Below are 18943 nucleotides of genomic sequence, written 5' to 3'. Positions count from 1 at the left end.
TGAAACGGAGTAGGTTTTCACTCCATCTGATCTCCTCACTATTTACAACACCTATATCCGTCCGCAAATGAAATACAACTCCCATGTACAGGGAGGTGCTTCAAAGTCTATTTTGGAGCTTCTAGACCGCGTACAGGAGAGGAAAAGGTTATTATTGTAGGTATCAGTAGGGTATTAAAGACTATTGATTCACTGTAGCAGTGGACACACACTACAGGGAAAACTCGATAGCCGTACTGTCCGCATGTGGAACAAACTTCAGTGGGAAGTCTTTCCTGTCAATTTCAATGTAAGCAAGTTCAAATCGAATGTCCACAAATACTACACCCCATGATATAAAAATTGTATATGTTTGCTTTGCGTGAAATATGAAAAGGACATTATTATCCACCAAATACTGAGGCCAGTACAAAAATTTTAATAAATGGTATCCTCAAACAAATTAAACTTTAATTGTTGCAAAAGACCCCTCATGCTGAAGAGTATAAAGAATAAAAATCAGTGATCACTCATAAAGATCCCCAAAAACCATCATGATAAAATTATTCATGAAAAACTATTAAAATTTTCTATATTAGTCTAGCTAACCAAAATAAGATCCTAGAGAACATAATTTGTTTAATTTATTTTCTGGGAGTGAGTGAAAACGGGTTTCGAATTGTTTAAATTTTGAAATTATAAGATTTTTTTTGTTTTTCTAAAACTAAAACCACAATTACTTTTTATTGGATATACAAATAGGAATATCCATTTCAAAATACATACATACATATATTTATTTATTTATTGTAATACACATACAAATCTTAAATCTACATTATTATATACAGCAATCATTTGCTAATAAGTTCTTAAAAATTTAATTAAAAACTTTAAAATTTTATCACCTTTATAAATTTCTTGTTAGCTAAAACAATTTTCAATTTAATAAGAAATTTTGAATAAAATTTTAATTTTCATTTAAAATTTTATTTTAATTTAAATAAATTAATTGAACTACAGTTGGGGTTTTCTTCTATAAGGAGTTTGACACATTCATCTTTACACTCATGAAAAATGTTGAACTTAAGTAGGATTAGACTAAAATTTATTGTATACATTTACTTGCCAATGGCTGGAAATAATATGGGAAATGGAACATCATCATTGTTGGTCTTATGCGGCGTAGGTGGTCGAGGATCTACTTCTGTACAACTCACCAACCAGTAGGTAGTCACAGTACCTTTACCCTTCAATTCCACCTCACCTCGCAACTCCATTTCAAAAGTGCCGAATTTATCGAAAATCACTTTTGTGGCGGATGACACATGGATCCTCAAAGCTAAAAAATAATGAAAATCAAAATAACATTCTCAATTGAAATTAGTTTCGAACTTTCAAACTCACGCATTCCCGTAGATTCCATGCGCGAAGCTGTATTAACAGTATCGCCAAATAAACAATAGTGTGGCATTTTTTGTCCCACCACTCCGGCACACACCGGTCCCGAGTGTATGCCTATTCTTATTTTCAATTGATACTCTGGCTTGTGTTTAATACTGAAACTTTTGACAGCATCCAAAATGGCCAAGGCCATTAGGCCAATTTCTCGGGCATGATTATCGGCATTGCGCTCTGGTAAACCAGATACCACCATATAGGCATCACCTATAGTTTCCACTTTATAGACATCATAGAAGCCAATGATGCGATCAAATGTACTGTAGAGATCATTGAGAAAGTCCACCACTTCCATGGGACCACTTTGGGCACAGAGTGCCGTAAAGCCAACAATGTCACTGAAATAAATGGTTACACATTCGAATTGCTCCGGTTGAACCATTTCACCGGCCAGCAATTGAGTGGCTACGGGTCGTGGCAATACCTGATACAGTAACTCTTCAGTGCGTTTCTTTTCAATACTCAGCTGTTCGGTTTTCTCTTCGACAAGACTTTCCAAATTGTTGGCATACTGTTCCATACGTCGCAGCAGGTCATCCATAAGATTTTCACAGAAGCCTCTGGAAATAAATTCAAATAAATATTTAAAATCATAAGAAATTAAATGAAGTGTTAATTGTCAAACGAACTGTCAGCGCTCACTTTTTGACATTTATGATCTGTATAATCTAGCAAACCATTATGAATAGATTGACGTGTGATCAACGCTAGCAGATTATCAAAATTTACTTTGAAAATAAGTCATCGATTCGTGCAACTCATAGACTACTATTTTATCGTGATATTTAAAGCCTTAACGAGTTTGTTAAAACGTCCTGGTGGCTTCATCGGACCTTATTTCATCAAAAATGAAGTGGGGGTTCGCGTTACGGTCAATGGGGATCGTTACCGCACCATGATCAATGATTTTTTGTTTGAAAATATGGATGACATTGATCCGGACCCCAACCATAGATTTATTGAAATCAAAATTTCTAAGGTCTCGAGATTTGGTACTTCTCGATTATTTCCTGTGGGGCCACGGGAAGTCACTGGTTTATGCTGATAAGCCAGCAACAATTGACGCCTTTGAGGCCAACATTGTTCGAAAAAGTGGACCGAAATTGGACGTCTAGAATGCGCTTCGTCAAGAAGCCCGAAATCATTTTGTTTTGATTTTTTCATTGTTTCACATGTATTTCAAAGGGTTCTTAAGATTCGGTATAGTCGAATATAGCAATCATACTTATTACTACTTACTTCATTATAAGCCTGACTGTGGAACGTATGGCAGCAAATGCTGGTCTATCATCTGGATTATCGGCCCAACATTTGTCCATTAAATCCAGAACATCAGGAGGACAATCTCGTTGACCCACAAATGGACGAAATGGTGGACATTCGTGAGACTCTACACGATTCAATATGGTTTGTACATCCATAAATTGTCGTGCGGTTTCATAGGGACCACCTCGTACAACGATTTCCTCCAAAATAATAGCAAACGAATAGACATCCCCTTTTTGTGTTGCAGGATTTCCCGGAAAAACAGTCAAAGGCAATAACTCCGGAGCAATCCATAGAAATTCTAAAACGAAAACACAATCATTAATGTTAATACATAAACAATTTAATTTATATTAATATTCCAATACTCACTATTGAAATAATTCAAATCCTTTACAAACTCCGATGGTGTGGTCAAGGTTCTCAAACCAAAATCCGATATCTTCAAAACAAAGCGGCCATCTATTAAACAATTGCACGAACGCAGTTTGCCATGGACCTGTACATCACTGTTGTGCAAATACGCCATACCCTTGACGATGTCATGTATCAGGGACATACGAAAATTCCAATCCAATTGTATGGCATCATTTTCAAGCACATCCTTTAAACTACCCTTTGGACAGTATTCGGTTAAAATGAGCACGGTGGGACGGGGCAGATCAATGCAGGATCCCACAAATCGAACCGTATTTTCGTGACTAACATCACGAGCCTGTTTGATTTCCCACAGCAGGGTCGATGTGATATCCACTTTTTTCTTGTGAATTTTTTTAATGGCTACACGTTCTCCTTTAAAAATTCCAATTGTTGTGAAGACTTGCGTTAAGGGCAGAGATGTGCAGCTGGCTATGGAGGCTCTACCCGAGTGAATGCCATATTGTTGCAGGGAAAAGTTCTGAAATGTCAAGAGAACATAAAATAAAGCTAAAGTAACTGTCAATACTTAAAATCTTTTTGCTGAAACACTATTTTCAAGAAGTTCGATTAAGTTTCTTTTTATGGGTGCCCACTCTACTTTATGTTCCAAGGTTCATTAATTTAATTAAAGGTTATGTTTAAAAATGTACCAAATTCTTTACACGAATTTGGCCATTTCACTCTCGAGTTACAAAAGAATCCAATGTTTAAAATTCGATCAAAATTTAACTACGTCCGAACTTCCAATTCTGTTGCTTTGCGATTAATTTCAAGTCGATTTTCTGATGGCCTCATTTGTTAAATTAAACAAAATTATAAGCCATAGATGCATAAACATAGTTCGGCAACTCACCTGTCAAAGACCTAACTCAGTTGTCAAAAATCTATGTGGTGAGAATGTATTAGTAAAAAAAAACTATGTAAAAACAAAAACAACACTCGAATGTGTTTATTTTTTATACCCTTCACCTTATAGCTGTTAAGCCATGTCAGTCTGTTTGTTGAAATCAACTTTCCGAAGACCTCAAATAACTTACATACACGATTCATACATCAATATCTCCGGAATTCTTCTGGCTACGTTGCTATCGAGAATATCGGTCCACAAATGGCTGAGATATAAGGAAAAAACCAGGACAACCTCGATTTTTTACCTATATCTGGATTACTAAGTCATTAATATAGACAATATGGATATCGAATGATAGATATTTCAAAGACCAACGACGTATATAAGACCATAGTAAGTTGGACCTACAATGGGTCAAAATCGAAAAAAAATATATTTTTTAACTCGAATTTTTTTTTTAACAAAAGTTTTTTTTTCGCTAAATATTAAAAAAAAAATTGAAAAATCAAAAAAACATTTTTAAAATTTAAAAAACAATTCGAAAAATTTTTATTCCAAAAAATGAAAAAAACAACTTTGGAAAAAAAAATAAAATTTGTTTACCTAAAAATATTTGACGACAGATCCATTATCCTAGACCAGCTACAGCAGACCAATCATCTACTTAACTGGATCAACAACCGATTAACGAAACTAACGATCATCTACTTAGCAGTTGTTCCGTTTAAACTGATACAAACAATAACAATCGATTTAATGGCAACACCGTACAAAAGACGCACGATACTCCAATAATTAGGAAGGACAGTGCAATCTACATGTGGAAATACGCGAAAAAAAGCACAGCCGAATATTGCTCTCTTACTTGTTTTAGTTATTTTATGTTTCTCTATGTTTTTTGTTTTCACATAGATTTTTTTAATAATACATTCTCACCACTTAGGTTTTTGACAACTGAGTTAGGTCTTTGAAAGGAGAGTTTTCGATCTATGTTTATTTATCTATGACTATAAGTACATACATATTCCATTCACACTCTTTTTCTCTCAATTTAATTGTCTTACCTCTGCGTTTAATTTCTGCAAACCAATTTTACTGCCATACAAGCGTCCTACTTCTAGTAAAACATCGTCTGGTCGCACTCTCCAGGACATGTTATTCAGCTCATTGTTCAATTTCATTTGCCTAAACAAAGACAAAAATTAAAAATCATAAATTTAAACTTAATCATTGAACCCATTTGGTCCTTCATGAAACTTACTTGCACATTAAATAAACGACCAGAAAAGTGAAACCCAAAAATATCGCAAAAGCAAACATGGCGTACATTATTATTAACTCTAAAATAAATAATTTAGTAATATTTTCATAAATAATAGTTATATAACATATTTAACTGTGACTTGTCCTACCGTTCCCATGACATTCAGGAGAATTACCCAAAAAGCCGCATTTTGGTATATCAGGCGGGGGTCCTTCACGACCACCAGGCCAGTGTATCTTTTTGCCATTGACAGCAGAATAATTTCTAAGAATTTATATACATTTTTAATTATTCCACCAAAATTTCTCGTTTCAGTTTGGAAAATTGTGTGTATCTGAAATATTTTAATTCTTCATACCTGTGTAGACCATAGTAATGTGCCACTACCGCAAATTTGCCATTTATAGGATCTAAGTCCAATATCGAATAATCAGCATCACGATCACCATTATCATCGATGCGAACATGACCCGTTATGCCAAGAAAATCTCGATTCCACATGCGTCGTGTTATGGCCATGCCATCACGTATATCCTCACCCTCGCTCAGAGTCTCATTAAGGGCCATACCCAGCAGATAAACACCATCATAGAAAGCGCCAATAAAGAAATTAACCTTTTAATGAATAGTAATTAATATTATAACAATCTTTAAATGAGCTATAATTAATAATAAAACTATATTTATTAAGTTTAATTACCTCTTCGCCATCACTAAACGTATAATTATAATTCGTCATTGCCATTTCTCTAACATTTTCCGAAAATCCTTGATATTGTGGACTGGACGGTTGCAATAGCGAAACACGCAATAAAGCTTCGTAAGCTTTACGAGCTCGTCCATCATCTAAATCACCCATTTCCCAGTCATGATCTCCCCAATATGAACTCTAGAAAAAGAATGAAGGTATGAATTTTATATCGTGATCCCTTTTTAATATAATGGTTTTGGTTTTACCTGAAATATTTCCACATCCAAAAATACCCAATCGCCATTAGTCATGCCCAAGGAATAAGCAGCCAACATAAATTTCCTTACTAAAGTTCCACGCACCGACAAAATTACAACTGAAAATGGAAAAAGAGGAAATGAAACAGAATTAATTTAAAAAAAAAACGTGATGTACACCAATTTAATAAAGCTATTGAAATCCGTATACATATTACAAAAGAATGTGTCGATAATCAAATATACTTTACACCAGTAGTCGACACGAAAAGACACCAGAAAGCGATCGAATATTCAGTGGTCACAACACGAATGTAAGCGAAACATGATAAAATTATTAGAGAGATCAAAAACTCAACCGGAAAATTTGTTCAATACATTTACTGATGTGGCAAAACTTCCCATGCGTTGTCATGATGGAGTATTACGGTTTCATGTCTGGCCGTATATATAATAGGACCCTTTTTCTCCCACCAACTACTTATCTCCACGGACATTTGGCTTTGGGATCGATTCGGCTGCAGCGTTTCAGACATACAAAATCGTTGCAAACGTTTTAAAATTGCTGATTGAGTAGCTCCCAAAGATTTTGAAAGCTATTGTTGAGGTAGACAACAATCTTCATGGAGTAACGCTTCCAATTCTTGGTCTTCAAACTTTTTTGGCTGTCTTGGGCGATATTTGTCTCCCGTGTCAAAATCACTACTTCTGAACTGAAATTTTATCAAATTCGTGTTCTGTTCGGGTAACGTTACTCGCTCTTCACCCATTTTACGGAGAGGCCCAAACAAGATTGTCGAATTTGGAACAATAACAGTCCACATGAGATCCAAGAGCGTCTAATACATCCCAAAAAAAGTCACTGTTTGGTGTGGATATATAGGTCGATGATTACCAACTTCTGTTTGGCTGAATTGGATGATATGGACACCAACGACAAGTAGTGTCCATGTGTGGCGCTACGTGCCACATTGTACATTCTGCGCGAGTGATTTGAGATCATGATCATCTCGTGTAGATGAAATTAATTCGCAGGTCCATGCAAACCTCAGTGGACCTCAAAGCCTATATAACCCAAGCCATCGATCACATTCAGTCTAATTTATGCGCTAGAGTCTTGAAAAATTTAACGATGTTATATTCCATACCCAATATCATCCAAGGCCTTTCAAACGAATAAAAAATGTCTATGATATCTTACACCATAGACAACAACTAGATAGGTAACTGAGAGCCAAAAACCTAAGTCTGTTGTCAAAAACCTAATTCATGAGAATGTATTGCATATATTTTGTTATTGTATACCCGTATGTGTGAAAAGAGAGTAATTTTTCCATATATATTACTCTCTCCTTCCGTGTTTATTCTATGTCTTACACATACATTGTTTTATTTATTGCTTAATGAAAGATCCTATTAAATGGCTTTGGAAAATTTATTTAAAAAGACAGACGAATATCTTTAAATTAGCTAGCCCATCTATTAGGTTCCAGAATATACTTTGACTATTTGACTAAATCAATATTCACAGGGATTAATATTTGATTCTATAAAAACGTTTAAACCCTTTTCTTTATGTTTTCAAAATATTCATTATCTTTGCCACCACATTAATAAGCAGCATTAACAAACAATGCATTAAAATTTCAATTAAATAATTTACATTTTGTATAACAACTCATATGCTTCAATTCTTTTAGCCAACAGAGTACTGTTAATTTCATCATAGATTCACTAACTTACCTCTTGCATACATGCTGGCATCTCTCAAATACAGTTCATATGGTTCCTGTTCATTGCCATTCAATTCACGTACAAAACTCAATAATCCCTCCTGCCGCAAACCGTACTCCAGATTCTTACCCACCGTTAGGGAGAATAAATCAGAACGATCTACTATCAGAGCAACATGTTTCCAATTAAACTGACGAAATACACTGGCAAACACTAATTTTAAACGACACTGGCAATAGGACATGCGTGTTAAGGTTGGATATTTGGTTTTATCCTTAAACATGCCCTGCAAATAAATATAGAAAGTGAAAACAGTAATGAAATTTATAGGATTATTTAGATATTTGTTATGTATTTTGTGGGATTTTTTTTTTAAATAAATCTACGTAAATGAAATGGAATATTGCCACTCTTGTATGTGGTTGGTTGATGGTGGTGTTTGTTGTGATGATTAAAACTATATTTATTAGATTGTTATTAAAATATTATTATTTGTTTATTTGTTTGTATGTGAAAGTAGATCTCCAGAGACTCATTTTTTATGAATTTATAGTAGTTTTATGTGTATTATATGTGATTTCGTATGTGTTTATTTATTTTGGTATCAATTCATCATGTGTCACATTACGTTTGATGTTTTAATGCATGGATACATTAAAATAGTAAAATTATGGAGGGGTGAATTCAAGAAAGCATCCAAATAAGAATGAAAGTTTTTTTTTTTTGCTTCAAAATATCGTATTTTGTACCAACAAAGCGTCATATGCGGGAAGTTTTGCTTAATCTCCCAGGAGAGTCAATAAAGTTTTATGACCGAGAATTGGAGACATTACTCCAAGAAGATTATTGTCAAACTCAACAAGAGCTTGCAAAATTATTGGGAGCTACGCAATTTCAAAGTGTTTGCAAGCAGCAGCATTCATCCAAAAGCCTAGAGACCTTGAAAGACGATTTTGCAAGTCTGACATAATGCTTGAAAATAATTTTGGCACCAAATCATTACTTGCAATGAAAAATGGATGCATTACGATAACCCGAAGCGTAAAAGATCGTATGTGATGCCCGGTCAACCAGCCGAATCGACACCAAAGCCAAATATCCATGGCGCTAAAGTAATGCTCCGTATTTGGTGGGGTCAAAAGGGTCCTATCTATTATGAGCTATTGAAATCTGACCAGACCTGCACAGAATGCAACTGATTCGGTTTTAGTGAAAATTGGCCGAAAAACGCCCAGTATATGTGGCCAGACATGAAACCGTAAGATTCCATCATGTCAACGCTCGGGCACATGTTGAAATAGCTGTTAAAAACTATTTAGAAAGAAGTGGTTGGGAAGTTTTGCCTCACCCGTTCCCCGCCCGACTACTATTTGCTCTCTTTTTGTGAGATACGCTTCACTTTGGAACAGAGTATCCGATATAAGCTTAATTCGTTATTGGCCTCAAAAGATGAGCTCGGAATTAGTTCGATTTTTTTCCGAACAAAATATCGATTTTGATTTTTCGAATTTTTCAGCACAAAGACGATTGTTCCAACAATCGACTTATAGACCCCTAATATGTAGTAACTTCATGTTACTGACGGACCAACTGCAACGTTACAAATAAATTAGATGATGTTGTGGTGGTTGTCATCCTTGTTGTTTGTCTTCTATCAATGTGGTTTGTGTTAAAGTAATTCAATGTCAATGCCATGTCGTTTCAAATCAGTTTACTCACGTACATGGGTACATTAGGGTGGCCCCAAGAAAATGTTGTGGATGTTCATTCTAAGATACCATTTCTCAAAATGTTTGTCCTGGTTTCGGTATTATTTGTTTGGTTTTAATGATTTTTTTTCATATTTTCCGCAATTAGTATTATGTGGAATATATTTGAAAAGCGCTTACAAAGTATCTGAAATTCGAATTTTATTTAAATTTTTGGAAACCTATTTTCTTCGTATGATGTTAGTTATATGTTATATGAATTCGGTCAGAATGCTACTCGATTTCTACACAAAAGTGATGTTACTTTTATAACAATTCTAAACGTTTACATTTTGCTCATCACTTTAAACATTTTTGAAATGATATTTATCATTATTTTTGTAATTCTCAGACTGTTTTCGAAAAAATTAAAAATTTTTTTTATTCCCATTAACTCCTACCGCAATTTAAATAAGTTTAGTACCACAATTTTTTAATTTTCAATGTTATTATACCCTTTATCATGAGTGGCAAGGGCATATATAAGTTTGTAATTTCTACATTTTTCATTTGCGACCCCACAAACTATATATATTCTGGATCGTTATAGATAGCGAAGTCGATATAGCCATGCCCGTCTGTATGTTGAAATCAACTTTCCGTAGACCCCAAATAACTTACATACATGATTCAAACATCAATATATAGACAATTCCGGATCGGCTGCTATTTAAAATCGACCCACAAATGGCTATGATATATGTATATCTATATTAATATAGACAATATGGATATCTAATTATAGTTATTTCAAAGGCCATTGCAACGAAGGCTATAGTAAGTTGTACCTAGAATGGGCCAAAATTGGGAAAAATATTTTTTAACCCGTTTTTTTTTTTCAACAAAATTTTTTTGTCATAAATTCTTTTTACAAAAAAAATTTAAAAAAATTTGGAAAAAACTTTTGTTTACCTAAAAATATTTAAACAAATTTATTTTGAAGTATAATTTGGTGAAGGGTATATAAGATTCGGCACAACCGAATATAGCTCTCTCACTTGTTTTTATTTACAAATTGCCATCAACGCTTTTTTCGCTTAACAGCCGATTGACCTAATCATATTATGACACATTTGAAAGATAGACGATAGACTAATCAAGCATGAGGTGTATCGATATAATGATGAATTAGTCAAAATGCTTGGCATATTTACATATTTAAATTTTCTGTTTTGTATACTTAAATACATACACTGAGCCAAAAATTGTATATTAATACAATAAAATGGGGTATAGAATTGAAGAAAAGTATGTTAATATTCAACAATTTAAATTTATAAAAAAAGAAGAAAAATCGTCAATTTGACTAATACAAAATTTTATTAATTTTCATTAAATTCCTAAACCACAGTAACATTTTTTATTTATACAGGCATACATTAAATGTTTTGTTTTATGTGTTTTCCTATTTATATAAATTTGTTACACTTTTAATTTGAAGAAATTTATTCAATTTGATTAAAATAAATTGGTTAATTTCAAAAATAATTTATGCAGTTTATAAGATTTAACAATAAGATTTAATTTTTAACAAAAAAAATACGTGTTTTGGAAACTGTATTATAATTCTGTCACAGTCATGAAGCTCAGAATATGAGGATAAATATTGATCAAACATATTTATTTATACTAGGATCGCCTGGGGTCCAAAATTCGACCACTTTTAAAACGCTTTTTTCAACTTTTATGGAATGAATTTTGAAACTATTTTTTATATTGTGCATATCTAGAGAAAATAAAATTTTAAACCATATATGTTTTATCAATATTGTTGGACAATAACATACATAAAAGTATACCACAAAAAAACGTGTGGCCTATTTATATATAAGATTGTTAATTTTTTTAATTATATTTATGATATAAATTGTTTTCATTTTAATGTAAAACTAAAATCCCGTATCCAGTTTTAAATTTGTTTGATTTAAACAATACTTGAGAATATTTATATAAAAATTTTGTTAATCTAATGATTTTTTAGTTAAAGATCTACTAAGTTTTTTCGTTTATATTATGTACGAAATTTTGTTCAGTGTTTGTGTCTATATTTTGTAGCAGGGATGGAAAAGTTAATACGATTGATACTTTTTTTGATACTATTTCAAACTGAATAGTACCATGGTATTCCCTTGACTCATTTAATAATTTCAAATAATTTAAGTATTTTATATATAAAGGTTAATTTACAAGTTTCTATATTTTCTATAGAAAAAATCCTCTGTTTAATAATATTTTATTGGGTGTATGACTTGAAAATGCGGGATTTTTCCAAATATTTAGCTTTTATTTTGAAACATTTATTCAAAGTATTTGCCATAGTTCGCTATGACCTTTTCCCATCTTTCGGGCAACATATGGATTTCGAGCCAAAAAAAAACTGCTCATCTTTTGAAACCGAGAACAAATCAAGCCAATATCGGATACTCTGTTCCAAAGTGAAGCGTATCCCATCGATTGAAACAAACAGTAGTCGGACGAAGCACAGTCTGGACTATAAAGATGGTGTGCCAAAACTTCCCAACCACTTCATTCTAAATACTTTTTAACAGGTATTACAACATGTGGTCGATCGTTGTCATGATGTAATATTCTGTGATGATCTGGTCAGATTTCAAATAATTACCTTAGCGCTATGGATATTTGGCTTTGGTGTCGATTCGACTGGTTGGCCGGGCTTCACATACGATCTTTTATGCTTTGGGTTATTGTAATAGATCCATTACATAATTTTCAAGGTCTCTTGGGTTCTATTCGTATGGTACCCAATTTTCCTGCTTTTGGATGACTCCTGCTGATCGCAAATATTTTAAAATTGCTGCTTGAGTAGATCTCAATGATTTTGCAAGCTCTTGTTGAGTTTTACAACAATATTCATGGAGTAATGCCTCCAATGTCTGTTGTTTACACTATAATGTTCAATAAATTATTGAAAATAAATGACAGATATGTACCCATCAATATGACAATAAGATACACCATATATTGTAAAACCCGCATTAAGTCATAAACATAATACAATACTTTGTTTAATTAAAATTGTAAATTTTAGTACTCTGAGGTTTAAAATAGTACTTTGAATTTGAATATTATTTGGATACTGAACACATTTTCCATCCCTGTTTTGTGGATATTGGTCACGGTTTATTCATTAATACTTACCGTACTTTCATTTTTCCACTTGTGTATTCTGCCCAAAATACCAGATGTTACAGTCAATTCTCCTTCGGAGGGGGGCTTAATAATTGAAATAAAAGAAAACAAATAAATACTTCAGTTTGAGTGAGTATGTTTGGGAAATATTATGTTAAATATTATAAAAAGTATTGTAAGACTTTAATGAAAATTTCATTTGTATTACTAAAATGTTTAATTATTAAAAATACACAATCAGCTATGTAATGAAAAACGATTTTGAAAACGAAAAATAATGTAATGTATTTATTGTTTACGTTTTGTAAATTGTTTAAACATTCATCTCATTTCTTGACTAAATTATTTGATACCTGATCTTTTTATAGCTGGATAGCTGTGGCATGCAAAAATTCTAAGTCCGAAAATGTACAAAAAAGAGACTTAGAGCCTTTGCACTCTTAGCTAACGATTAATATATAAATATTTAAATTTGTTTAAGTAAATTAATTTAGTGATTAAATTTAATATGAGTCCTTGCACGGAAATAGTATTCAAGTTACTCACAGTTAATACTTCTAAATAATACTTAATACTGGTATTCTATGCACATTCTACAAATGTTGTAAATAAACTTTTAATCACGCCAAGGCATGCAAGTAATTGAAACATAATTACCCCCGTACAGACAATTAATTCCAAATTCAAATTGACTTAATACACCTAGTGCTTGTACAAATAGTAAAAAAAAACATACCTGATCTCCCATACCCGTTATAATGGGTGAATTCCAATAGGCAGCCAGCCGAGCAACAGGTTCCAAAGCAAACGCACATGCTGGTCCTATAAAAGCAATAACATCCTCTTTAAAATGCATATCAGCTGCCAGGCCAGGAGCTTTGGCACCCGAACAGGAAGGATAACTAAACAAAAATGTAGCAAAGGAAAAGAAACGTGGCAGCGTAATTAAAACAGTTGAAAATACATATATCTTACAATACTAAAACTCATTAATTTCGAATAATTACTCGTATTATTTGTTTGTGTACTTTTGTTGCTTTTCAAAACAACAACTTTGATTTCATTAATGTTTCCATAAGGGTGAGATTGCGGTGGATGGAGCTGTGTGTTGATTGTATCTTCAAGATACCAAAGTCACTCACTATGTTTATGTATTAAGAGTACGACAATTAAACACAAACGATTAATTTTGTTAAACTTTAATGTATAAAGAAATTCAGAGTGAAGGAATGAAAAGAAATTATAAATAGTACTGGGCATTACATTTAAAGTGAAAGCAACAAGTTCCATTTCATTTTATGTACGAGTACTAGGAAAGTACTACTGCACGATGTGGCACAATGTCAATAACTCTGTATTTATTTGATTATGCTTTCAGTTACAAATAGCTACAGTTGTGTGGCATAAAGTAGTAGTGAGTTATTGTAGTAAAATTGGTTGTTCAGTGATAGTTTTTTGTACTTTTTATTATGGGCCGCCAAAGATTTGTGATAATTAAGTGGGCCATAAAGTGATAATTTTCTCAGGCTCATATCTTGCAAACAGTTCGGAAATTTGATTTACTCTCTGAGTTGTAGCCCTTGTCATAAATAACAAAAATGATGAACATATAAAATCAAAAAAACTTCATCTTCAAAATCGAAATTGCAAAAAACTTAAAAAAATTCTATTTTTTTAAAAAAATTTTCCACTGTTCAGGTCCGTAGGTAGCAAACCGTTCAAAATTAAAGGAAACAATCAACTACAAAAATGTACCTAAGATCTCAATAAACCACTTTCCGGAACATATGAACTTCGTAGGAATGATTCTTAATACCGTTTAGGTAGGTCAATATAAGTTAGTAAGAAAAAACTTAAGGAATTAAGTGTTTTGGGCCATAAACTATTAAATTATTATAAACTAAAGCATACTTTTAGGCAGCTTTAAAAAATTTTATTTCGAAGATTTTTAAAGTTTTGCGATTTAGATCTTAAAGGTAAAGTTTTTTTGATTTTATATGTTCACAATTTTTGTTCTTTATGACAAGGGCTACAACTTTGGCTCAGAGAGTAAATCAAAATTCCGAACTGTTTGCAAGATATGAGCCTGAGAAAACTATCACTTTTTTGCAAAGTGTAATTCATAGAATAATTCAAGTTTATTAGCCTTTTGAAACACTAAATAAAAAAATCAATTCTGTGTCCCCTCCAAAAAGCACTTCTTAGTAGTAGAAGTGTAAGGGAATAAACGATCATTTGTTTGGTAATTTAAACACAACAAAACATACAGAAAACCAGCTTCCAAGTGGAAACTCACCATACAAAAATCATTTATTCTGCAAGGGAGTGAGTAAGCTCTGCGAAAGCAGGAAAGCTTTACTTCTGCTTTCTCGCATCTAAAAAGTACTTTAAACTCCTTTTTCCTAGCTTTCCAAAAAAGTACTCGTGTGATATTAATTCACTTTTAATTTTTGCTACTTTTCTTGCCTTTCTAAATATTTTCTAGGAAATATGTCTTTAAAACTAATCACTTTGCCCTTTTACAAAAAAAAAAATTAACAAATTGATGACATTAAATTACTGACAGTTAAATAAATGAATAAAGACGACTGTTATAAAACCGTTACAAAAATGATACGAATGTAAAATAAAATAAACTCTTACACTATTTCCCAGAATATATCAATTAATTTCAATGATATTTAATGGTAGATATCTAACAGTAGTATATGGGGGATTTCATGTCAAGTAAACCAAATTTTGAAATCGGAATGAATTTTGCACCAAGGTTAGTCATATTGGATAGTAATTCAGACACAAGATAGCTCAATAACTCTCTGAGTTTGTTCAAACATGTGTTTTTTTCTCATCCATGTAACTTATTACCTATTGTTCTTAGCAAAATGTGTCTAAAATAGTTTAAATAGCTATTTCTTTAATCTTTCGAAAAAAAAAATCATTTTTTTCCAAAATCAAAAACTTTTTTGACTTTTTTTTCAAAATGGGTAATTTTTTCTCAAACAAAAGCTTAGGTCTTTCCCTTGCTTTTCCTTTAAGACGTTTTTGGTCGATTATTGGGACGGAAGACATCGATTGCAAAAGTTTGTTCACTAGACATGAAATCCCCCATATACAAATCAATTAAGAGGTCAAGAACGACCATATAATATCCTAAACTGAGTAAATGAGCAAAAATATTTTTTTTTAATTTCAATAATTTATTTTCGTGAATGATTTTTGGAACTTGGCCAAGAGAATAATTAGGTCGTGTGATTTATGTCTATATGAAAAAAGTGCATGTGGAAATTTGATAGCAATATCTTCAAAATTGCAAAATTGAACATTCCGCACAAGGTTTACATGGCCAGCCAGACGGACGGAAGTACGGGCATCGTTTAATCGACGATGTGATTCTAAGTCGATCGGTATACTTTAAAGTTTGGATTATAAACATCAGCTCAAACGCACAATACCCTCCCCACTATGGTGTTGTAGGGTACAAAAAGTGTAACATTTATGGAACATAAAAAGTTTATAGTTTTTAATATAAGAAGAAAATTTATTAGAGTAACTCAATAACAATATATACACACAGCCTCAAAAATGAGTAAACACCAATTTTTTTTTTAAGACAATGAAAATTCTATAATTCTAAAATCTAAAAGTTTAGGTTTGTTGGAGATTGGTTTGAATAACATATTCGGTTCTAAAAAGAAAATATTTAAGTCGGATCGCGAATCAATAGTTCACATGCACCCCAATCGCGATTCAATATTTCACATGAAATATGTTCCCTTTTCCCATTTTTCGTTCATCAACTTTGTTCATGTGAAAAAATTCCACAACATGGGAAATTTTTAGATGGAATTTTGTAAACAATAAACAGCTGTTACGAACAAAAATTAACTATTGTGTATGAAAAGTTCATGGGAATATCACGATTGCAATTTTCCCTTCGAAGGAAATAGATATTTCATGCTAAGAATTGGAGGCATTATTACATGAAGATTGTTGAATAACTCAACAAGAGCTTGCAAAATCATTGGAAGCTACTCAATCAGCAATTTCAAAACTTTTGCAAGCAGCACGATTCATCCAAAATCAGGGAAATTGGGTACAATAAGAATTGAAGCTGAGAGACCTTGAGAGAACGCTATAAAGAAAATCATTTTTGCACCGAATCATTGCTTGCGATGAACAATTGATCCATTACGATAACTCGAAGCATAAGAGATCGTATGTGAAACCCGGCCAACCAGCCGAATCGACACCAAAGCCAAATACCTATGGCGCTAAAGTAATACTTTGTATTTGGTAGGACCAAAAGGGTCCTAGACATGAAACTGAGCTGCTTAAATCTGGCCAGACCATCACAGAAAACATGTACACAACACAAATGAATAGTTTTAAGCGATCATTGGCCGAAAAACGCCCAGACATGTCACGGTAATCATGACAATGATAGGCCACGTGTTAAAAACTATTTAGAAATATATGGTTGGGAAGCCTCACCCGTCTTATAGTCCAGACTTTGCCCCGTCCGACTACTAGTTGTTTCGATCAATGCAGAACGCTCTCTATGCGATGCGCTTCACTTCAGAACAGAGTATCCGATATTGGCTTAATACGTTCTTTTGGCCCGGAATCCATATGTTGCCAGAAAGATGGGTAATAGTTATAGCTAACAATGGCCAATACTTTGAATATGTTTATATTGTACAAATGTATCAAAATAAAAAACACGCATTTGCTTTAAATTTAAAAACCGTTTATGAAATGATAAACTATTTTATTTCTATAAACAATTTCCTATACATACATTACATTATGCAGCTACAGAGTTTTTTTGCACATATCAATTAAATGGATTAATGGAATGAGACCGACCTTTGTATTACTTTATTCCTGCATGGTAAAGCAGCAATTTATTTAAATGGATGTTTAGGTGTGTATGAATGAGTACGAGGCTGGTTGGTGTCAGCACACTTATTTTTTGCACTTACCTGGCTTGAACTTTCCGTAAGGTAATATTATGTGGATGTAGAAATTCTTTATTAATGACATCCAAAGCTAAATCCACTGCCGGACCGCAACGTTCCAAGTCAAAAGGTGAATCTAACAATAATAATAATAATAAAAAAATAAAACAACCACATACAAATAACAGGACATTCAAGAACAAGAACATTTCAAAAGAAAGGAAAACAAAACATAAGAAACAAACGTGCACTGTTTACATATTTGCACACTTCTCTTACTCTCGCACTCACTCTTGTCTTCGCTCTTCGGCTTATTATTATTCAGTTAACTGTTTATTAATTTTGTATCATATTACAATACATACTTAAATAGGTTTACTCATCATAACAACAACAACTAACCAAGTATGTACTTATGTTCAAATGTAAGTATGTATGTACTTACCCAAATGAGATGCCATCAGTACGCCGACATTGTAAACACGATTGCCCATTTTATCAATTTCGATTACTTCACGTTTTCTGCGTCGCTTCACATTGTACAGCGATTCGTGCCAGTTATGTTGTTTTTGTAATGTTTCATTGCTGGCTGTTGTTGTTGTTGTAAGAAATAGACCGGTTGCTAAAGATTGCAGGTCATATGCTAAATTTCTTACATTGTAATTGTTATTGTCATCGTCGTCGTTGTCATTGTCGCTATCGTTATCGTTGTTGGAATTACTGACGATGTCGTTATTGTTCCCATTATTTGTGTCAGCAATGGCGGCTATTTCGTTGTCTTGCCAAAAATGATTTCTTCGTAAAATAATCCTTTTTGTTTTATAGACGATGGTCAGTGAAGTTATTATGACTAGAAAACAACAGCCGCATATGAAAACTAAACTGTAACGCCGCATTATGTTGTTGCTGTTGTCTGGCCGTTTAATGTGTTGTTGTCTTTATTGTTTTATGAAATTTACTTGTTGAGTTTTAGTGAAATTGTAAAATTTTTGGGTAATCTAATTTTGTTTGTTTTAAATGTTGTATTTGATTGCAACAAGTATGGGTAAATTTAGCATATTATCATAAAAATTTATATTAGGTACACGTTTTATTTGTATTATTGTATATTACTATTGTTTTATATTCATTTTTATTTTAGCTAAAATAGTTAATTGAATAGAAA

General features: G+C 32.7%; 2 protein-coding genes across 2 annotated transcripts in view; one reads left to right on the top strand and one right to left on the bottom strand.

The window, feature by feature from the left end:
• The window catches only part of EDTP (Egg-derived tyrosine phosphatase), a 97052-nt gene that overhangs the window by 77438 nt on the left and 671 nt on the right, over window positions 1-18943 (top strand). The gene's annotated exons all lie outside the window — the stretch shown is intronic.
• Window positions 1089-18674, bottom strand: LOC135959755 (atrial natriuretic peptide receptor 1). The gene is made up of 15 exons (XM_065510794.1): window positions 18224-18674; window positions 17803-17914; window positions 13557-13722; window positions 12830-12904; window positions 7932-8208; window positions 6198-6307; window positions 5941-6129; window positions 5599-5855; window positions 5389-5504; window positions 5238-5316; window positions 5041-5161; window positions 3079-3604; window positions 2680-3007; window positions 1387-2000; window positions 1089-1321 (listed from the first exon to the last, which is right to left on the bottom strand). Exons 1-15 carry the CDS (start codon window positions 18672-18674, stop codon window positions 1101-1103), a joined length of 3642 nt encoding a protein of 1213 aa, XP_065366866.1. The 3' UTR covers window positions 1089-1100.

This window comes from Calliphora vicina, chromosome 5, assembly GCF_958450345.1.
Source record: "Calliphora vicina chromosome 5, idCalVici1.1, whole genome shotgun sequence".
Taxonomy (NCBI): Eukaryota; Metazoa; Arthropoda; class Insecta; order Diptera; family Calliphoridae; genus Calliphora; species Calliphora vicina.
The sequence above is the reverse complement of the archived record's forward strand: the minus strand, read 5'-3'. Positions and strand labels throughout refer to the sequence as shown.